At 33.3% G+C, this 21,799-nt stretch overlaps 1 protein-coding gene across 1 annotated transcript; it reads right to left on the reverse strand.

The window, feature by feature from the left end:
- Positions 1–89: 89 nt before the first annotated feature.
- Positions 90–10,701, reverse strand: LOC145329417 (cytochrome P450 6B2-like). Its single transcript, XM_080173531.1, has 14 exons — positions 10,542–10,701; positions 9,337–9,398; positions 8,109–8,218; positions 7,417–7,518; positions 6,722–6,851; positions 6,349–6,420; positions 6,046–6,125; positions 5,491–5,599; positions 4,669–4,806; positions 3,931–4,030; positions 2,494–2,622; positions 2,251–2,320; positions 1,650–1,729; positions 90–1,285 (listed from the first exon to the last, which is right to left on the reverse strand). The coding sequence occupies exons 1-14, from the start codon at positions 10,675–10,677 to the stop codon at positions 990–992; spliced, it is 1,614 nt and encodes a 537-aa protein (XP_080029657.1). The 5' UTR covers positions 10,678–10,701; the 3' UTR covers positions 90–989.
- Between the last annotated feature and the right edge of the window lie 11,098 nt (positions 10,702–21,799).

Raw genomic sequence — 21,799 nt, forward strand, 5'->3', positions numbered from 1 at the left:
CAAGGAGACTTAAAGAGCATTTGTTAAAATCAAGAATCACAAAACCTTTCTCACTTTTTCTGTTTTTTTAACATTTAAATTTTGTAACATGACTGACAAAACTTCAGCTGTCTATCTTGTTCAACAGCTGAGAAAATCGCCTTTTCCCCATAGCGTGACTGACGGATTTACTAACGGACGGACAAACAAAGTGAATTACAGAGCAGCTCCGCTAATAATAAAATTATGAATAATATATTTAAATTTATAATAATAATAAATATTATGCCAAATCCTATGCAAATTTCTTGTGCTAGCCTATAAGTGAGGGTTTAATATTAGCCTTACATAGTTTTTCTTACTTATTTAAAGTTTATTAAACCTTATCTTCTAGGCTAGACTAGGGAATTTTATATGATGTGGACGATGAGAATTGTAAAATATCAATACAAGAACAAAACTGATATTTAGAAATTTAAATCATGAAATGTGTGCTATAAAGCTTAGTTTTCTGTACTATGTCTGAAACTACGCAGATAATGATGACTCCTGGTTTGAATATCTTTGTTTTGTTGCTTTTAATATATTTTTTTCGAATTAAAGCTTTTACTTTGATTTTAATTTAAAGTCATTTTCATGTTATCTTTGTGTGTTGTAGCAAACTTGGTGCTTTCCCACATAATGCTTGTCGAGCACTGACACCTTCCCATCCCCCAATTTTAAAAATAGTGGAAAATAAGGGGTGATTTTACCCTATGCATAACTATTGCGGGGAGTTCTATAACCCAGCGGTACCTGTACCAGCGGGACTCTTCAGAGCTACCCAGTAACTAATATAACCTAACCTAACCAAAAGAAATAAAAAATCAAAAGAGAAAACTAACCAGTAACCACCCCCCATTATTTCAATTTATTACAAAAATAAGAGACGGGGGGAGGTTATTGGTGATCAACAAGGTCTTTTGAGGGATAACGCCAACGAACCGCAGTCTTGTCTTCTCATTAATTGACTATCTAGATTCAATATTAGCATAGAGTCCACCCTTGATCCAACCCAGCTGGCTCACAGGATCCAATTCAAGCTTCTCGGGATTCTTGCTGCTTGGGAGGAAGGTGAACTTTCTCATCATCATGACCAGAGCCACCTTGGCCTCCAGGAGGGCAAACCTCATGCCAATGCACGCCCGAGGTCCTTGACCAAATGCCAGGAAAGTGTAGGGGCTGCGCGATGCTCGGGCTTCCTTGGAGAAGTTGTCGGGGTTGAATTGAGTAGGGTTGGGGTAGTATTTCTCATTATTGTGGATACCTAAAAAAGTAATAATAAGTTGAATTTTAAAGACATCATATTTGGTGATGTAAAAGGTCTGATTCTGGACTACATCGCTTCATACTAGATATGTTCAAAATGGTATCTGCTGATACTATGTCAAATACGTTAACTTATAGTAAAAATATAAAAATTGCCTTTGCCTGTAAACAGGAGCAAATCATTACCATACTCAGTCAGGACTTCCAGGCAAAGATCGTGCAATCAATAAGTTAGTTGTACGATCCACTTCTGTCCTTGAAGGAAAACTTTCAAGTCAAAGAGAAATAGCTGTTTTTCCTCGCAGTGGCGTTATATAGAAGCTCTCCAATTCCTTACATTAAAATAATCTAAAAATTTGTACCTATGGCTGAGATAACCACAAGGTCGTTAGTCCCAATGATGTGGTCGCTTCCAGGTAGCTTAAACTCGGTATTGCAACATCTGAACAAATATTTATATGAAAATTTTGACTTAACAAGATTAGTTTTCATGAAAACTGATGCCTTTATGAGATGAAAAAAATACTGTCCTTTCTTGTAAAGACTTGCAAGCACATAAAACATCTAGAATGATTATTTAAACTTAAAATTATATCAAATATGTATTTATGGCAGCCTTTTTCTACAATGACCTAAAAATAAAGTGTATCTTATACCCTCTTTTTGTTAATATATTTATAGGGTAGCTTGTACTACGAATAAAAATATTTTTATTATTACAGGTCTAAGAAGAGATCCCTGTAACAACCCAATGTGTGACTAATCAACAGACAAAAAAAGACAGACAACCTATTTTTGGAGGTCCCAAGGCACATACATACAAAGAAAAGTATTCAAATATTTAGTTGATGGAAGAAGGGAAAACTATAAGCCTTTGTAAAAGTGGGCATAGTAAATTATTTATTCTAAAAATATTTCAGTGGTAAAGATTTTAAAATTATATTGAAAATCTGCATATTATACCTGACAATATTACCAACTGGCGTATGCATCCTCAATGCTTCATGAATACAGCTGTCCAGGTACGGCAGACCTAATGTACAGCGTGCTGGGTTGCCAAACTTTTTACAAAACCTAACATTTTTTTCGTAAATTATTCATAACCCTGAAATAAAATTTAGCTTTCATTGCTTAGTAGATTACAGAAATGTCTAATTTATTAGAAAAAAAACTTAAATCAATAATTTTAGATGTTGACAACTCTGCCTTGAATGGTAGAATAATCCGGCATTTCTCCGCCATTTTCATCATATGCTTGATCAATCTCTTCTTGTAATTTTTGTTGAGCCTCTGGGTTCTTTCCTAGCTCATATCCCAGGAAAGCCAGGGTCATTCCTGATAATAATTATTAATATTAATGTTTGTTTGTATATGTAAGTACCTGTCTGTAGTATATACTAACTGTTTCTCCATCTGTGTCAATTCATCAACCAATCAAAACATTTTCCTTTCTATATAGATCATAATTGATACCCCTGAAGACTGTATGAACTTTTTCTGGATGTCCTAACTGTGCACGGCAATGAGTGGTGTCTGTTTTAGACAAAGACATTTCCCCTAATCTTACTTTTAATGCCGCCCATCTGACATAGCAGCAGTAGGTACAACTTTTAACTTCTTAGTTATGACTTGGTTTTGTTGAGATTTGAATGATTACCCACCTCCCCCCCCCCCCCCAGCGACAAGATGTTACACCTTAACCCTTAACGGTCGGGGGGGGGGGGGGGGGGGGGGCGTTGAACGCCCCCCCATCCGGTTTTTTCTATCTCATTTTCTGTGTGTGAAAGGTAAAGAGCCCAAACTGCTTGACTTTTTAAGTATGGGTATGACACATAACTGAGAGTTGGAATTTTTTGAATATCTCTATCCTGGCGGGCACAGGATGCCAGCAAACCTGGCAGGGTCATCCAGGTAAAGAACAAAAATTTGTTTTTGATTTAAACAAAGCATTTTATCTTACCAAAATACTAAAATATCCTCTAGTAGTACATCCTCATATTAAATACAGGTGTTCAAGTCAATTTCAGGTTCCAGGTATGATCCTGCAGGTCCTGATCCTCCAGGTCTCCAGAAATCTTTAAAATGCTTCTGTGGCCGCAATTTTTGACTTAGAGACTTCAAATTTTAAACTTAAGCTTTTCTTACATGTCTACATAATGTATTAAAATTTCATAAAGATCCGCCGCCGTTTTCCCGCCGACCGCCGACTGCGGCGGCTGGCAGCTGCCAAGTACAGCTGCGGCCGCTGAAACTTATGTTTTGATATTTCAAATATAAAATTTAAATAAAATAAACATTTTCTGCAAAAAAAATTTTCTTCTAGCTTTAAAAATAAAAAAATTACAGCCGTTTGAACTTTTTAAGTAAAAAAGGACCTAAAAACAAAGGTTGTTAAATAAAAGGGTGAAGGAAGCGGAAATTGACCTTGACTTACTTAAGGTCGGAAATTCACCATAACACAGGGGACTTGCACAAAAAATTTTAGCCCTCTAGCTCTAATAGGAACTGAGATAATGAGGGGGGGCGTTGAACGCCCCCCCCCCCCCCCCCCGACTGATTAAGGTGCGGCAAGGGGCCCGACTGTTAAGGGTTAAGGTACTTTATAGTCGCGGGTTCTCTATAGACCTGTATTACCATATATACCTGTAGTATCATATCCTGCTACCAGCAGAACCAGAGAAGTGGCAACAATTGTGTCTTCATCAAATTGTTTCTGTCTCACATGGTGATGAAATTGCATATCCTAAAATTTAATAAAAAACTTTCTACTGTATCAATACTTGTATTCTTGGGCATTAATAACGAATTATTGGGATTTCATGTTGCTATTTTCAAAAAAAAATTTAGATTAAAATTATGTCTGGAACATTAACAAGCAAAAATAAGTGAATTAACTTTTACAAATTAGGTAAATTGACACATTAACACCGAATATGTGCGTTTAATCCTCCCCCCCCCCCCCCCACCTTAATTGAGATTTTGTAGAACAGAAAGCTTGGGTGTTCATCAGGGTGTCGGAGCCGTTTAATTTTGATGCGGCTCTGGCTCCGGCTCCTACCTTAAAATTAATATATCAATTTTTGTTCATTATTGAATTTGATAAAATAAAATAAATAATATAAAATATTTTGCTTTTATTTGATTAAAGCTATATAAAAGTAGAAGGATGTGTGTCTATTTGTTAAGTAACAATAGTTTTTCAGTTTATTATATGGAAATAGACCGTTGCCAAATTAGAATATTAGTAAAAAAAAATCATTATTAGCTAATCTGGAGCCGGAGCCGTTTTTAACGAAAAATACGGCTCCGGCTCCACCAAAAATGTTGCTGCTCCCTGCTCCGGCTCCGAAACACTGGTGTTCATGCATGGTTCTTATCAACCTTTTCATACTGATCATGCTGGTTGTTGGCATTGTTGTCAATCTTGTCAAAATCAGAATCATCATCAATAACATTCTCATTCTTGATACAATCAATCATCAAGTCAATCAAATCATTTTCTCGCTTTCCAGTTTTACGCCTGTTTAATTAAAGCTAAAACTAGGATTTTTTTATGTACTGCTGATACTCTCATGGCATTGTTTGTTGGCGACGTTATCCTATAGATGACCTGGTCTGTCTGTCTTTCTGCTGTCTGAAATGCAATTTAAATTTTCTCATATTCCTCTTTAATTTTTTATTTCTTTCTTTATTTAAAATTTATTTATAGGTTTTTTATGTTTCTTTTCACTTTGTTCGTCTGTCTGTACGGCAAAGTGATACCTGAGTTTTTATATAAATCTGAAATATTTGATTGAGATTTCTAAGAGCTATGCGCATCTAGTCTTTTATCCGTCGGTCTATCGGCAATGATTGAAAGTAATTACATTTATCCTATTATATAAAGTAGTACGCGTTTTTTGTCTGTCCCTAAGGATCTCGCTAACTGCTGAACCGATATTGTTCTCCTTTACAGTGAAGCTTTTTATAGATCCTGGGAAGGGTTTAAACTATTTTTGGGGAGGGTGTCTTCACTTCCTACCCCCCAAAACTCTTTTGAAACTCAAATCTAAAATGGGATGAGGACTACTTTTCCCCCTCCTACCGTAAGTGCCCCTAGAGCTCTAGGGGCGTACCCGCTAGTTTTTAATAAAGAAATATATGCTTCGCTACTTATGGTTGCTGTAATACTTTGATATGAGCATTGCATTTTTTTCTAGCTTTCCTGTTTTCAATAGATTGTCTGATAATTTGTGAAAAGAATTTAGTTTCTTTTGGTTTGATGATGCTGTAATTTAAGATTCTATGCAGAGTTTTTACACCAGGTAGGAACCTTAAAATAACAAAAAAATATAATCAAAACAAACTTTGCTCTGTAGGATCTGAGGTGAATTCTTAAAAAAACTTTTGCCTCACTAAAATTTTAGTAAGACAAACTGATTTTAGTGAGACAATTTTTTTAAAGAATTCACCTCTGGTGCTTTCCAATACCACATGCTTGACTTTTGCTTATTTGCTTTAAGAAGAAAAATATAACTTTGGGGGTTTTATACTCCTCTAATCAAGCATGGATCGTATTATATACAGCTGTTCGTGGATATTAAAATTATAAATTAAAACTAGATTTGTAAGTTTTGGCCTTATTTTAATATTTGTGAAAACTAAGAAAACGATGCTATACATGGAAAATATTTCATAATTCCTTAACCTTTTTCTAAATAATTATGAACATGTTTTTAGGATAATTGATTATTAAAGTATCTGTTTTTTAATTTGTACCTGGAGAACATGTTTAAGTTGTCCTTGAGGGTATTTTTGAACAGCCTAGCTGCAGCCTTCACAAAGGTTGCGTCCTTGTCCTGACATATGATGTTGAAGTTAAAAAAAGGAGATATATTAAAGTTTTTTTACTAGCAATATTTAAACAAGAATGACAACATTCATTTAGCGACAGTAAGTAATGGAGGAACTAGTGGAATTTCACTAAAAGAATTAAAAATAAAAACAAAACCTAAACACAAATCAGTCCAATGTGAGGGGGTTAGGAGGGTTATACTCTCTCTGCCCCCACAAATGATATACCTGGAAGCTATCAGGATCAATGCCAAAGGCACAGGTTGCAAGTGTGTCCAAGCTGAATTTCCCAAAAACATCCTGTAAAAATAATTGAGATTCATGTTCCATTCATTTGGAAACTTTAATCCTGTGAGGTTTTCCTGAACCTTACAAAATCTGCGGTCGAATCTTAAAAAAACACAAGTATCTCTGAATCGGATATTGTAGCTAAATCACCAAAATTATTGTTTTTTACTGTAAAAAATCTTCCAAAATCTTAGGATCTACTTAGTATATGAATAAGGTTTCATGAAATGCTGACCAAATATGATTATTAATAAGACTACATTTTATGATAATACGATTTTTACAGTGATTCCCGATAACCCCTTTTCATTACCTTTAGCTCAAAATCAGTTCCAGATTTAGCCTTATTGTTGAGTTCATCATTCAATCTGGAGCCTATCTCCTTCATAAACTTGAACATATTTCTCATCTTACCACTTGTAAAGATGGGGGTAAAGGTTGCCCTAAAATTATATTTAATAGAATAATTGTCATTGTAATACATGTATGAGTATATAAGTATAACCAGGATAATTAATTGGTATTGGGGACATTTTTTGTCTGCTAGCAATTTGCTCTCTTCTCTTTTGTAGCGACTTGGCTGTGTTAATTTTCTGACGCTATTGGCTGATATTCAAAGACCCGTTGACATACAGTTATATAACCCCTGTCCTCTCTATTCTTTCACTTTAATGTTGTTGTGGTTAAAATTCAGTTAAAATTTCCCAGCAAAAGTTTATTATCAATCTTGGTGATGAAATATATAACATTATTTTCTACTTATTAATAATTTGATAACTTTTATTTATCCTTATTATTGGATATATTATTACTTGGATCCTGCGTCAGATTTTCATGTTCTCCTCTCGCAGCGGGCTAAAATTCCGATGGTGAAATACCCCCATCCACCCAATTTATTCCATCTCCTCCCCTAACCAATATTTAGGATTTACAGAATGGGTAATTTTGTTTATTAAAATTGATAATGTACATTAATTTATCGTTCATTGTCTTATCCCTGTTACAAACCTGACATCTTTCCAGTCATCACCAGCTAAAGCAGTCAGCTGTTTAGCCCAGAGTTGGTCCATATCACCTCCATTAAAGAGTTTACTCATGTTCTCGTCATTTCTGGTAGACAAAATTTTGTTGTAAAAAAAACTTTTCAACACACTTGTAATATTTTCTGTAACGCTAAACTTCTCTAATTCTGTCTTTATACTATTTAGTGTGTATGTAGCTTAATGTATCACATTGTACTTTGCAGTTTTATTTTATCCTCTGTAATATTGTGTATCTCTATAAAATCGTTTATCAAATATATGTTTAATCGTGTATTTGACTATAGCTCTACCAAAAAAATATAAAAACAACATTTTTTTCTATAATATACTCACATAGTTTCTTTACGAGCCTAAATAATCAGTTTTGAAATATCTTTCTATTTAAGTAGTCTTATTTATTTTTACTAATTGCTTGGGCTAGTAAAGAAACTATTTGTGTATATTAAGTCGAAAAAGGCCTTTTTTAGTGTTAATAACTTTATAACATATAAACATAATATAATAAAATAAGATAAATAAAATTGAAGTAAATAACGTTGTTTTACTATAAACACAATAATAATAATATAATAATTAAACAACTTTAGTCTATACAATAAACCCCTAAAATATTTCATATATTGGATAAAATTTGGAGATTATCTTTTAAAACAATTCCTGTTGATAAAATTGTTGAAATTTTTGACAAGAATTTCTCTGGCCATGTCAACATTGTTTATATGCAACACTGGCTTTCCAAAAAAGTAGGTTCCATACAAATCATGGTCCTATAAAAATAAGCATGTTTAGGTCGAAGAGTAGCGTTACTTTTTTAAAAGTGAAGGGGACTATGCACGAACGAGACCAAGTGATTCTAAGCACTTTCCAGCATTGATCCTAAGTATTTGTTAGTAAAAATACTATGTGTATGTTTAATATTTAGTGTATTGACTAAGAATTAAGTTTCACTATTGTTTATATGAAATACTTTGAAATTATAGGCATTTTTTGATAAAATATCATCAAATGTTTTGTTGAGTTCAAACTGTTGCTTCAAACGCTTTGACACAAAAGTATTATTTCGATTGAAATGTATATTTAGAAAATGGGTTGGTAACTTTAATAAATATTGTAAACAGTTTAATCAATTTCATACAAAACCATAGTAAAACTTAACTTTTTTGTTTATACACCAACTATTAAACATAAACCTAGTATATTTACAAAAAAATACCAAGGTTCAATGCTGGAAGGTGCTTAGAATCGTGCATAGTTTGGGAAGTAATCAGGGGCTGTGATTCAGCATATTAATTCCACTTGTTAGTGGCGTAATGTTGGTGTAAAACTTGTTTTGTTCTGTAGCTAATGGAAGTGGGTAAGAAAGTGGTTGGGGGAGAAGAAAATGAGATATTGATTATTATTTTCTGTCAATGGTAAGTGGGCTTAATAAAGCAATACTTTTATTAAATAAAAACACACATTACAAGGACACATTACATCCATAAAAGTGAAACTCTGAAATCAATAAATAAAACAAACCAACATAAACACTTGTATGGTGTCAACACCTAAAATGATTTGTTGAAAACTGCGAAATATTTTTTCTTATACAAAATGTCCCAAGCCACAAACGAAAATAATTATATAAAATAAGATATTGTTTAGAAATTTAGGTCAATGGTAAGTGGGTTAATGTAAGCAATACTTTTGAATCATAAAAAACATTGAGCGGATTTGAAATCATGGCCCTTATAAGGTAAGGCAGGAGCCATTCTTCTATAATTTTTTTATGTTGAAGGTCAATTATAAAAAATAAGCCCTCCTATCATTAAAGACAAAAGAACAGGTAGATTTGCTAACATAGAAGAGTTACAGATAAGTTTATTTAATTTTAGATTTTATTTACCTTAAATTTCAAGTAGTTGTCCATGGCCAACTCGTTTATGTGTTTTTTCTGTGTCAGAATTTCTATAAAAAAAAAATTAAAGTAAATAGCTTTATTCATTGAATAAAAACTGCTACTTTTTTAAAAGTTATTTAAAAATTTTGTTGCTTTCCCACAAAGTATCAATCGAGCAATGAAAAGCTCCTCCCTTTATCTGTGAAAATCAAAAATATGAGGAAAGGTTAGTTTTTTCTATGCCTATCTCCTGTGAGGGGCTACAAGTACACTGTACTTAATACTGCCAGTACCAAGTGCTGCTTTCAACTCAATTCCCATCATAGTATAATGTCAAGCATTGCTTAGGGGAAACGGCTAATGGACAACGAACAAGACCAACGACTATACTAGGACAGATGCCAAGGAAAATTGCCCTAGTGCAAGAACCATACTTACAACAAAATAATATATATAAAGAAGACTGACTGGCATGGATCTTGGACAACGTAGCCTCGGGACAAAGTAGCTCCGGACAAAGCAGCTTCGGACAAAATAGCCTAAGGAAAGTAGCCTCCACTCTTAATAAAGGTCATGGCCGCAGCGCTCGGCCCCCTGGTCCGCCTAGTCGCAGGCGCTCGGCCCCCTATTACCTATAACCTATCCTAACTTAACCTAAAAATTGTAAAAACATTATTAAAAATTGTAAAACAATATTAAAAATTGTAAAAATCTACCAACCACTTTTTGTAAAATCCACCAAATTCTAAACCACCTATCTATTAACAGTTGAGGATATTTTTCTTAACTAAATGTCCTGAGGCTAACATAGGTTAGGTTAGGTTATAGGCTAGGGGGCCGAGCGCTGCGGCCATGACCTATATTAACAGTGGAGACTACTTTCTTTAGGAGGCTAATTTTCTAAAGTAAATGTCTGGAAGCTACTTGGCCCTGAAGCTACTTTGTCCGAAGCTACAATGTCCGAGGCTACTTTGTCCAAGATCCACTGGCATGGCTACAAGGAAACATTACAAAATTATCTTTGAGTGTATGAGCGTACTACGCCACCCTTCCAGAAGCGGTGTATGTTCAAGGTGGTGTGAAGAGGACCAGATCCCGAAGCATCACCTCACTCCTGTGAGGTAATTTACAGGTAAATATAACCTAACCTAATCTGACCTATATTACTAACAAACCCCCCTTATTTCTAATTAATATTGGTGGGGAGTTACCTTTATGTGATCCATAGGGAAAAGTCCCACTTATGCAGGGTATTCCAAGCTTCTCCCATTTCCCAAAGTTTTTGGCTATATACCAATATAACCAAATAATAAAGGTTAAAACTAGCAGACATATTTCTATCAGCATTGTCTGCAAATCAGGTTAATATAATAGTTATTTCTCGCATCGTATTATGAACAGCTTTCCGTGAATATAAAATGTACAATTATAATGTATTATACAATGCCAGACATAATGTTTTCGTATGGATTGGAACTGGTTCTAATCCAACGGAAATTAATTGGTTTCGAATGAATACGAGAAATCCCATTATTAGAAGATTTTTAGAGCTAATTTTTTTATATTATTGATATCTGTCAAAATACCCTTTGCAATATTAGAGTAACAACTCTATAATCGTTACAGAAAGTCTGTAGGTTTATTTATTATAACATGTTGACAGTTGATTTGTAACTTTTTTATCACAATTTTTATATAATTGCCCTATTAATTTGATTTTTGGAAAACTGATTCCTAGAACAATAAGTTGTAATAAAAATCTCTATTTCAAGTCTTAAAAATGTATATATGTCCTGAAACAGTACCGTGTATTTAAACAATATTGAAACAAATTTGCATACGATTTTATTTAGACTTATAAGTTTATATTATTCATTTTGACACTCTGCAATTTAATTTATCTTCGTTTGTATGACTGTACTGTCTCATTTTAGAGCTTCGCTTTTATAAATGCTGTCATCCTAAATAGTCTAAAGAAGGTGTATCAACTTTTTTTTTTATAGCTAGCCGATTCTTTTAGTAAGTAGTAGATGTACAATTTTTCATAGAATTCAGATATGCAATCGTTTTTTTTGTAGACCTCTTATTTTTTAAGTAATTTAAGTTTTAAAAAAAAAAATTAAGTCGATTTTAAGGTACTAAAATGCAACAAAAAAAAGAAAGAAAATGGCCATTATGAACAAAAATAGTAAGATCTATAATTTGACACCTTACTTTTTCAATTCTGTCAGGTAATTATTGAAAAAATCGATTTTTTAAAACCCACGAGAATAAAAACTCTGAACTTAATTTTATCATTTCACAGGTAAAAAAATATGGGTTTATATATACCTTTAGAATCAGAAAAATATTACGAATCCATTGTAAGCAAAATTGAAAAAAAAAGTTTACAATATAGTATATAAACTACAATAAAAGGAATTATATGAAAATATCATATTATATTGTACAGGCAACGTCTTAATTCTTGAATTGAGTATAAAAATGGGAAGTGGGTAAAGAGGGGGTAAAAAAGGGAAGACGATAGTGTTGCCTGAACAAAAAATATAATTGGCCATTTTTTTTTATTTTTATTTTTTTACTTTTTTTCAATTTTGCTTACAATGGATTCATAATATTTTTCTGATTCTAAAGGTATATATGAACCCATGTTTTTTATGTCTGTTTGAGAAAATATTTAGGTCTAAAGTTTTTATTAAACCGAGGTTAAAAAAATAGATTTTTTCAATAATTACTCAACAGAATTTAAAAGTAAGGTGTCAAATTAAAGATCTTACTATTTTTGTTCTTACGGGCAATTTTCTTCTTTTATTTTGTTGCGTTTTAGTACCTTAAAACCGACTTAATTATTTTTTTAAAAAACTTAAATTACTTTAAAAATAAGAGGTCTACAAAAAAAAAAGATTGCATATCTGAATTCTATGAAAAATTTTACATCTACTACTTACTAAAAGAACCGGCTAGCTATAAAAAAAAAGTTGATACACCTTCTTTATAGTTTTTTGCTGCATAATATTGTTATACTGACAACCAATATCAATTGATAATCACTTCTAATAAAAAGAAAGTGTATTAAAAACTACAAAATTAAGCAATTGATATTAACGCTTTATACTCATTTTACTTGCCCCTAGCCTCTAATTTTAAAAAAATTAAAATAAATAAAAAAATGGAGGTGCCCCTACTATTTTCGAACTTTTTTTTTTTTTTGGGGGGGGGGTTAGGGGTGTCCCCCCCCACCCAAGGAAACAGCCTGAAACCACCACAGGACCAGTAGGTATAATACCTGAAGAGTATAATCCGATCGGTTCAGTGGCTACAGAGATCTTAAGGAACAGACTGACGGACGGACAGACAGACATCGTTCTACTTTGTATTATAGATATATCAATTCGGTAACAGACGGACGGACGGACAGACAGACATCGTTCTACTTTGTATTATGGATATATCAATTAATAGTGACATATATATACAGTATTCACACAATATACATAATGCTTTGTATTTATCCCACTGTTCTTTGTTCCGATGCTCCGAGGTTACTATGAACACTTATTGCGTAGATTTCCTTTATGGCTAGGCTAATGAAATGGGAGTGGAAGAGAAGATCGAGAGAATAATTCAAAGATACCTTCACTATAACCTGACTATAACAAATATTATATACAATTTTTAAAAGCGAAGCTTTTCTATAATTAAGGTCGGTCCCTCCGTTCGTCTGGAACGGATAATTTTTTCGTTATTTTAGGCATGTCAGAATTATCCTATTGATTTCAAACTTTGCATGGCAATTCCTGTAGTAGTTAGAAACGACTTAGAACGCGGAGGAACTATTTAATCGTTTCCAGAATGTTCATACGTTCATTTTAAACATGATGATATTTAACTATCTTAACAACAAATTTTTAAGTGATATAATAATCCGATTGCTCTGATTTTTGGAATAATGAATTCTAGGACAACAAAGTAGAATGTTATGAGCGAATCATCTCTTTTATCAAGTACTAAACAAGTACAAGTAGGAATGTCCTTAAACATTATCCTGTATTTAAGCAGTTTTTTAAACAAATTTACTTTCAATTTTGTTTTGACTGTTATACATTTATATTCTGATTATTTAGTTCTGACACTCAACAAGTGTTAATGTTCGTTTGTCCTACCATTTCAAAGTTTTGCTTTCATGGATGTTTTAATCCTTGTTTATTTGTAAACAATCCAACATTAATATTTATCAACAGAAAATAAAGAGTAAATGTTTTCTTATTATAATCTTAATTTTTCATAAAGAAGGTGTATCAACTTTTTTTTTATAGCTAGCCGGTTCTTTTAGTAAGTAGTAGATGTAAAATTTTTCATAGAATTCAGATATGCAATCGGTTTTTTTGCAGACCTCTTATTTTTTAAGTAATTTAAGTTTAAAAAAAAAAAAATTTAGTCGATTTTAAGGTACTAAAATGCAACAAAAAAAAGAAAGAAAATGGCCATTATGAACAAAAATAGTAAGATCTTTATTTTGACTCCTTACTTTTTCAATTCTGTCAGGTAATTATTGAAAAAATCGATTTTTTTAAACCCACGAGAATAAAAACTTTGAACTTAATTTTATTATTTCACAGATAAAAAAATATGGGTTCATATATACCTTTAGAATCAGAAAAATATTACGAATTCATTGTAAGCAAAATTGAAAAAAAAGTTTACAATATAGTATATAAACTACAATAAAAGAAATTATGTGAAAATATCATATTATATTGTACAGGCAACATCTTAATTCTTGAATTGAGTATAAAAATGGGAAGGGGGTAAAGAGGGGGTAAAAAAGGGAAGACGATAGTGTTGCCTGAACAAAAAATACAATTGGCCATTTGTTTAATTTTTTATTTTTTTACTTTTTTTCAATTTTGCTTACAATGGATTCGTAATATTTTTCTGATTCTAAAGGTATATATGAACCCATGTTTTTTATGTCTGTTTGATAAAATATTTAGGTCTAAAGTTTTAATTAAACCAAGGTTAAAAAAATAGATTTTTTCAATAATTACTCAACAGAATTTTAAAAGTAAGGTGTCAAATTAAAGATCTTACTATTTTTGTTCTTACTGGCCATTTTCTTCTTTTATTTTGTTGCGTTTTAGTACCTTAAAACCGACTTAATTATTTTTTAAAAAAACTTAAATTACTTAAAAAATAAGAGGTCTACAAAAAAACCGATTGCATATCTGATTCTATGAAAAATTTTACATCTACTACTTACTAAAAGAACCGGCTAGCTATAAAAAAAAAGAGTTGATACACCTTCTTTAAACAGAGCCGTACAGAAGAGGGATGTAATCACCCCATGGCAGTTTTGCAGTGGGGTGTATACCACTTCATAGGGGTCTACTCTACACCCCCTTAATGCAGCCAAAGAAGGAGTCAGGTAATAAAGTCACAACCCCATTGAAATTAAGGGGGGAAGGGTGTATAAAAAAATTTCTATATAAGGACTATAAGGCTAAGGACCCCCCCCCCCACATCCACCTAATGGGAATGTTTATATTTTACATGATGGGAGTAGCTCCATTCCTAAACTAGGAAATTGTCTAAAATATCGGATTAAAACTAAATAATTTTCCAAAAAAGGTAATAGAAGTGAGGAGCCCTTCCATACATATTTATATTATATATCCTAAAATTCCCCGCTCTATTTTACTTACACCACTCTATGGTCCCAACTAATTTACATAAAACTGTAGTATGTATATCTCTCTATATGAGGAAAACATGCAGCGGTGTACTATAACTGACGCATACTATAACACTAGCTTACAATGACTCTAAATCGCAATTAATGCTAAATAGAAAAAACTGTACCTTCCTCTAGCTTAACTCACGTTAATAAACAACTATTATAATGTCTATACAAATATTAATATGATGAAAGGTAAAAAATTGGAGAAAAAACATGAATGAATCCATAATAGAGCAAAGAACACAAAGCATTATAGAACATACTTTATGAATATTAAATTTTATGAAATTCTTTTATATCTTTAATGTTCATAATTAACTATTTAAATAATTTATTCAATGTTTACTTTGCAGTGTTTCGGAGCCGTTTGATTTTGGTGCGGCTCCGGCACCGGATAGCCGTCTGTGATGCTGGCGGCTCCGGCCTAAAATCAAGAATGACTCGACATATTTTTTCCCCCATAAAAATATTTTTTATTTTTTACTTTTGAAGGTTTTAAAAGCCGGAGCCGTTTTTTAACGAAAATTACGGCTCCACGACTCCCGGTACCGAAACACTGTTATTTTGGCTATGTTGTAATTATAACTGTACTCAGTTTTAGTATTTGACTTGAGTACATTGTTTAAAGCATTAATGTCTTTCCCAGGGATATTAAGGAATAAGACAATGGACGAAAAATTTATAAACACTCCTAATGAGGATTAAGATTAATTAAGCTGTAGATTAAAATTATTGGTTGAAAAGTTTAGACTTTTGAACTAACCAATCAAAATTAAGTTAAAGTATCCAATTTTTTTGAGTCAACGAATAAGAAAACTCTAATTAACAGCCCAATGTTCCCTTCTACCTGGCTTTTTCTTGTTTAGGTAATGACCGACCATACAACTCTCCAGAGTAAAATAAGGCTTTGTTTAATGAAGCAACTTTAGATTTTAAGTCATGATAAGATTTATAATAAAGTAACAGGATGTTTGTCTGTGTGTTTGTATGTTTGTACCGAAGGATCTCGCTAACCGCTGAACCGATCGGGTTCTCCTTAACAGGATAGCTTCTCATAGATCCCGGGAATGTTTATAACTATTTCCTTGGGGGTTGGAACACCCCCAACCCCCCAAAAATGAAAAATCCCCCCCCAAAAAATCTTTTTTAAAAATCTAAAATAAGAAATTGAATTATTAAATTCGACTCTCTCCTCCTCAAGTGCCCCTAGAGGCCTCTAGGTACGTGGTTCTAGGTACTTTGCCAAATTTTTTTTTGGGGGGGGGGATTTTTCATTTTTTGGGGGGTTGGGGGTGTTCCAACCCCCAAGGAAATAGTTATAAACATTCCCGGGATCTATGAGAAGCTATCCTGTTAAGGAGCCGCTAGTATCTAATAATTTCATAGAAGAACTGTTACAGAAGTCACAGAAATGTGATAAAAATGGCCAAGAAGACATGCGAAATTTCTTACAGTCAAACATATACCACGTACCTATTATCTATAATACAAAGTAGAACAATGTCTGTCTGTCCGTCTGTCTGTCTGTCCCTTAAGATCTCGGTAACCACTGAACCGATCGGATTCCCCCCAAAAAACAAAAAATCCCCCCCCATTTTTTTTTTTTTTTTTTTTTTTGCTTAAGATTTCCTTGGTCCTTTAACGAATTTCGTCTTAATTTTTTTTATCACCCCTTGGGGCAAAGCCCCTAGAGGCTAGGGGCGAAGCCGCTAGTACTAAATATTTGAACATATTAACATCCAATTACTACATAACGCAATTTTTTAATTGGTGGAAAGATAGATTATTGTATAGATGTAAATACAGTTTAAGTTAACTACCTGCCCCCATTTTTCAAGGACCTTTTTCGTCTGCTACCAAATTGTTTTCAGTTACTTAGCTGTGTTAATATTTCCGATACTATTGGTTGATTTTCAAAGACCCAATTGAGAGTCAACACAAGGTCCTTGGAAGGGAGAAATGCAGTTATTTAACCCCTTCCCCCTCTAGTGTTTTACTCTATGGTGGAAATGTAAAATTCATAATCCATTTAAAAGACATCAACAAATTTTGTGAATATATAAAGAAATTTGTTTTGTTGTCTATTAACAAATTTGGAATGGGTAAACATTTTTTAACTTCAAATATAACGAAAGCGCTTAAGAAATTAGATTAGTCCATACATGCGTCCACAGGAGCCATCCTAAATTCTGATATATTTTTTAAGGTGCCTAAAAAATGTTTAAATACATTCTTATTAGTTTAGCGCCTTCAAATAAAAAATTAACAATTAATCAATTAGCAAACCAACGCGGATTTTGCATATTTACTATAGAATAGATTGTAGAAAATACTTGCTTCTGAAAAGGAATTTTACTTACGTAGGTAAATTACCACTGTTTCCAGAGATAAGAATATTCAAATTTGTATGAGAGAAAAAATCAATGAAAACATTGTTGTATTAAAATTATTAGAAATTTTAATAAAGTATTTAACAAGGACGATTTGTTTCTTAAATAAGGTAAAGTTTTATCCAATAATAGCAAAGCTGTTTGAAATATATAGGCAAACATTAAGTTTGGCAAATTCAGAGAAAAAGAAGAATATGTATAAATACAAGTATAAGTATTCACGAAAACTGATGTATTTTAAAATGACCTTGTATTGTGCCCCGAAGCTTGCAGACTGGGATTGTATCAACCCCCCTGTAAAAATTTATAGGGTTGAAATCCACCCCTCGTAACAATGCATTGGTGTATCTAATCCCTCCTAAAACAGCCAAGAGGGTATCAAGTTAGTAACACCCCATAAATTTATGTAGGGTGTGAAAAATACACCCCTCTTGTTGTCTGTACTGAAACATTTTGGTTTAAGCGGTGCGTCATCCCCCAAGGCAAAACCCTGTGCTTATTATTTGAGAAATCTTAAAAAATAATATGTTTAACTTAAATACAAATATAATTTAAAGGGAAGCATTTTACTGATATAATTTACTAAATAATCTTTTCAGTTTTTAATTTATTTTGATCTTTAAAAATCTATAAATCACGCAACCTAAATCTAAGTATATATTGACTGTGAAATAAGAACAAGGATGATAACATTCATAAGCAAATGGATGAAAGACCAGCGACGTGACCGCTGTACATCCGGCACAGTGCAGCGCATTGATGATCCTAGGAGCTAAACCAGATGAGTTCAACTGTACTGAAAGGTTCTAGGGTAAAGTTCTGAATGACTTCTGTTCACTTACCCCAGTTCAGGGGGTTTTGTTGGGGCTAACAATCCTTACCTAGAAAAAAACCTGCTCACGTTCAAACCGCACAAAGAAAAAGAATTGCAAATTAAGTACAAAATACAGATGTCTAGGGGTCTTAATTCAACAAAATATATGTAAAATCATGCAACCCTTCACCCATTTTAATATCAATATTTTGCAGCAGCGTTGTGGAGCCGTTTAATTTTGGTGCGGCTCCCCCTCCGCGGAGCCATCTGTTATGATGGCGGCTCTGGCTTAAACCTAAAATCAAGAAAAAACTCGACATATTTTTACCCTCGTCTATTTTTGACTTTTGAAGGTTTTAAAAGTTTAATTTCTAATAAAAATTAACTTGAAAAACTTAATAGGGGCATTTGCACATGACAAAACAGAGTTACCAAATTATAATTCATAAAAAAATCTCTTTATTTATCTAGTCCGGAGCCGTTTTTTAACGAAAGTTACGGCTCCGGCAAAATATGGCAGCTCCACGGCTCCCGGCTCCGCAACACTGTTTGCAGAATAGCTGTTCTAAACCAACAGACCAAGTAAATTATATACTGGATGCTCAATGTTATATAATAGGGTACCTTCACAAATAAAATAGCTGTCTATTTTAGGTAGCAGCCGAGAAAATCTTAATTCTTCCATAGCTTTAAGGACTGAATGACTGATGGACAGTAAAGTTAATTATTGAGTAGCTTTACTACTACAAATAAAGCACGTGAAGTGTATATCATAACTTGAAAATACTAGTCTTGCCACTGCTTATTCAACAATATTACAGTGATGGATATAGAAAACATGGATATAATGACAGTGCAAAATTTGTCGTAAATTTTGGTTGCTAATATGGACCTAATTATTGGTCAGTTTTTTTTTATCCAGCATTAAAGGTAAAGGGGGTGGTTGGAGGGTAACGCTATATTCTAGCCAGCTGGGAGTATCATATTAATAGAGTACATGAAAATGTGGTGCGACATCCAATTAATTATATATCGATTATTACAGTCATGACGTAAACCCTAGATTTCTTTGGATTAACAGGGACAGTGTGACAAATAAGCGAGCTTAAAAAAGGCATAATCCAATAAATTGATGTACATCCCAAATGATGATATATAAAAATACTCCTTGTGTAAATAACAATTAGTGGTTGAAACGCTTGGACATTGAACATGATGTTCCCACCAGCAATTTTATATTAAAGTAATAAATGTTGTTGAACCAACGAATAAGAAAACGTTATTGTACAACTTTGAGTATTAACAGCTCAATGTCCCCTCCATCCCTGACTTTAGGTGATTTATATTTTTGTCTGTACCTCGATATAACCTCGCTGTGGAGGCTACCTTCAAACCAAAAGTATAAAAAATATATCACTTATATTTTTGTAGTTTGTAAAAAAATACGTAAACCCAAATGGCTTGAAATCATGACAATTTATGTTAAAGGAAATAAAATGTATCTTTTCCCCAAGATAATAAGGCTTCAGTATGTTTTCTATCTTGTGTCATTTGTGGAATGTTTTAATGATTATCAGCTTAAGTTTCCCTGTAAATAAAACAGCTTTAGGTACTATAAAACATAAAAATAACATGTTGCTGTTCCGTACATCTCTGAATTTGAAAGTGAAGCCACATTTACATGGAAACAAATCTTAATTCTAGTAATTTATGCAATAAGAAAAAAGGATAATATTATTAACTAGCAGCTACGCCCCATCCATAGAGGCCTCTAGGGGCATTTATGGTGGTACAGAATAGAGAGAATTCTGCCACTCAATTTTCAATTTTGATATGAAAAAGTAAAAACAAAATTTTTGATGGGGGCATATTTTTTTATTGGCCATCTCTTGGGAGGGTGGTGATACCCTCCCCTAAATTAGTTGTAAACCTTCCAAGGACCTAAGACAAGCTACAATGAATATAGCAGCTATCCTAATTTAATCCTCCTTGGAACCTACCTAACCCTAGTCTGTATGTGGCAGGTGACCTACTCTAATCCTCCTGAGAACTTAACCCTAGTCTGTACATGGCAGGTGTTCTACTCTAATCCTCTTGAGAACCTAACCCTAGTCTGTATGTGGCAGGTGTCCTACTCTAATCCTTCTGAGAACCTAACCCTAGTCTGTATATGGCAGGTGACCTCCACTAATACACATGGGAACCCAACCGATCTGTATGTGGCAGGTGTCCTACTCTATAGTCCACCTGGGAACCTAACCCTTGTCTGTATATGGCAGGTGAGTGTGACATACACTAATACACCTGGGAACCTAACCAGTCTGTATGTGGCAGGTGTCCTACTCTATAGTCCACCTGGGAACCTAACCCTTGTCTGTAAATGGCAGGTGTCCTACTCTAATCCTCCTAGGAACCTAACCCTAGGGTGTTGCAGGTGTCTTACTCATATCAAACTAGAAAATAACCTAGTCTGTATGTGGCAGGTATCCTACTCTAATCCTCCTTGAAACCTAACCCTAGGGTGTGGCAGGTGACTTGCTCATATCAAACTAGAAAATAACCCTAGTCTGTATGTGAAAGGGATTCTACTCTAATCACCCTGGGATCTATACCTCTAGTAAGACTAAGTAGCCTGTAGTGTATATGGTAGGAAATCACCCTAGTTTACATTTAAGTTTAACCTTTTTTCAGCAAAAAATAACGATCCAAAGAAGTCTTTAAAAAAACAGGGACATTTCCTGCATTCCTTTTTGAGGTTTGAATTGCAGAGAAGCTATACTCCTAACATGCGATGTTTAGGTTGTTGGTATAAAGTAGTGTGTACAAGAATTCGCCATCGGGAATCCACATCACCCATTCCCTGCCCCTTCAACAAACTCTAGTAAAAATTTGACTTAAATTTCACATTATGACATACCTAAGAACAATTAAAGGGGGGGGGGTTTTTAATGCAACCATCTCGTAATCAGTGATTAAATGGCACTTAGAATTCGAATTTCGATCAGAAATTTTGCATGAATAATCCTTGGTAGGTCTATTTTCCCTAAATCGAACAAAAAGTTGTAAAAGTATCGGCTGGCGGCTCAGCCGTTTAGCCGTTTTTTGCCTATTTTCAGGGCAAATTCATCATTAATTACGTAGGAATCAACTTTTTAAAACATATTTTTGGTTTAATTCATGTTAAATGATAGCAATAACCAATTTTTAAATTTCTAGTACCAACAGCTACCGGCTAGAACCGTTTGATAAGGTTTTTGAGTGAGAAAAAGTATTATGTGAAAATAGGTTTCGTGACTTTTTTGCTCTTAAGATAGTAATAAAATGGCAAAACAGCTGAACCGCCAGCCGTTAGCCGTTACTTTTCTAACTTTTTGTTCGATTTAGGGAAAATAGACCTACCAAGGATTATTCATGCAAAATATCTGATCGAAATTCGAATTCTAAGTGCCATTTAATCATTGATTACGAGATGGTTGCATTAAAAAACCCCCCCTTATAGAAAAACTTAGCTTAAGATAAACTTTTAAG

The sequence above is a fragment of the Acartia tonsa genome, chromosome 10 (genome assembly GCF_053477335.1).
Source record: "Acartia tonsa isolate MP-2025a chromosome 10, ASM5347733v1, whole genome shotgun sequence".
Taxonomy (NCBI): Eukaryota; Metazoa; Arthropoda; class Copepoda; order Calanoida; family Acartiidae; genus Acartia; species Acartia tonsa.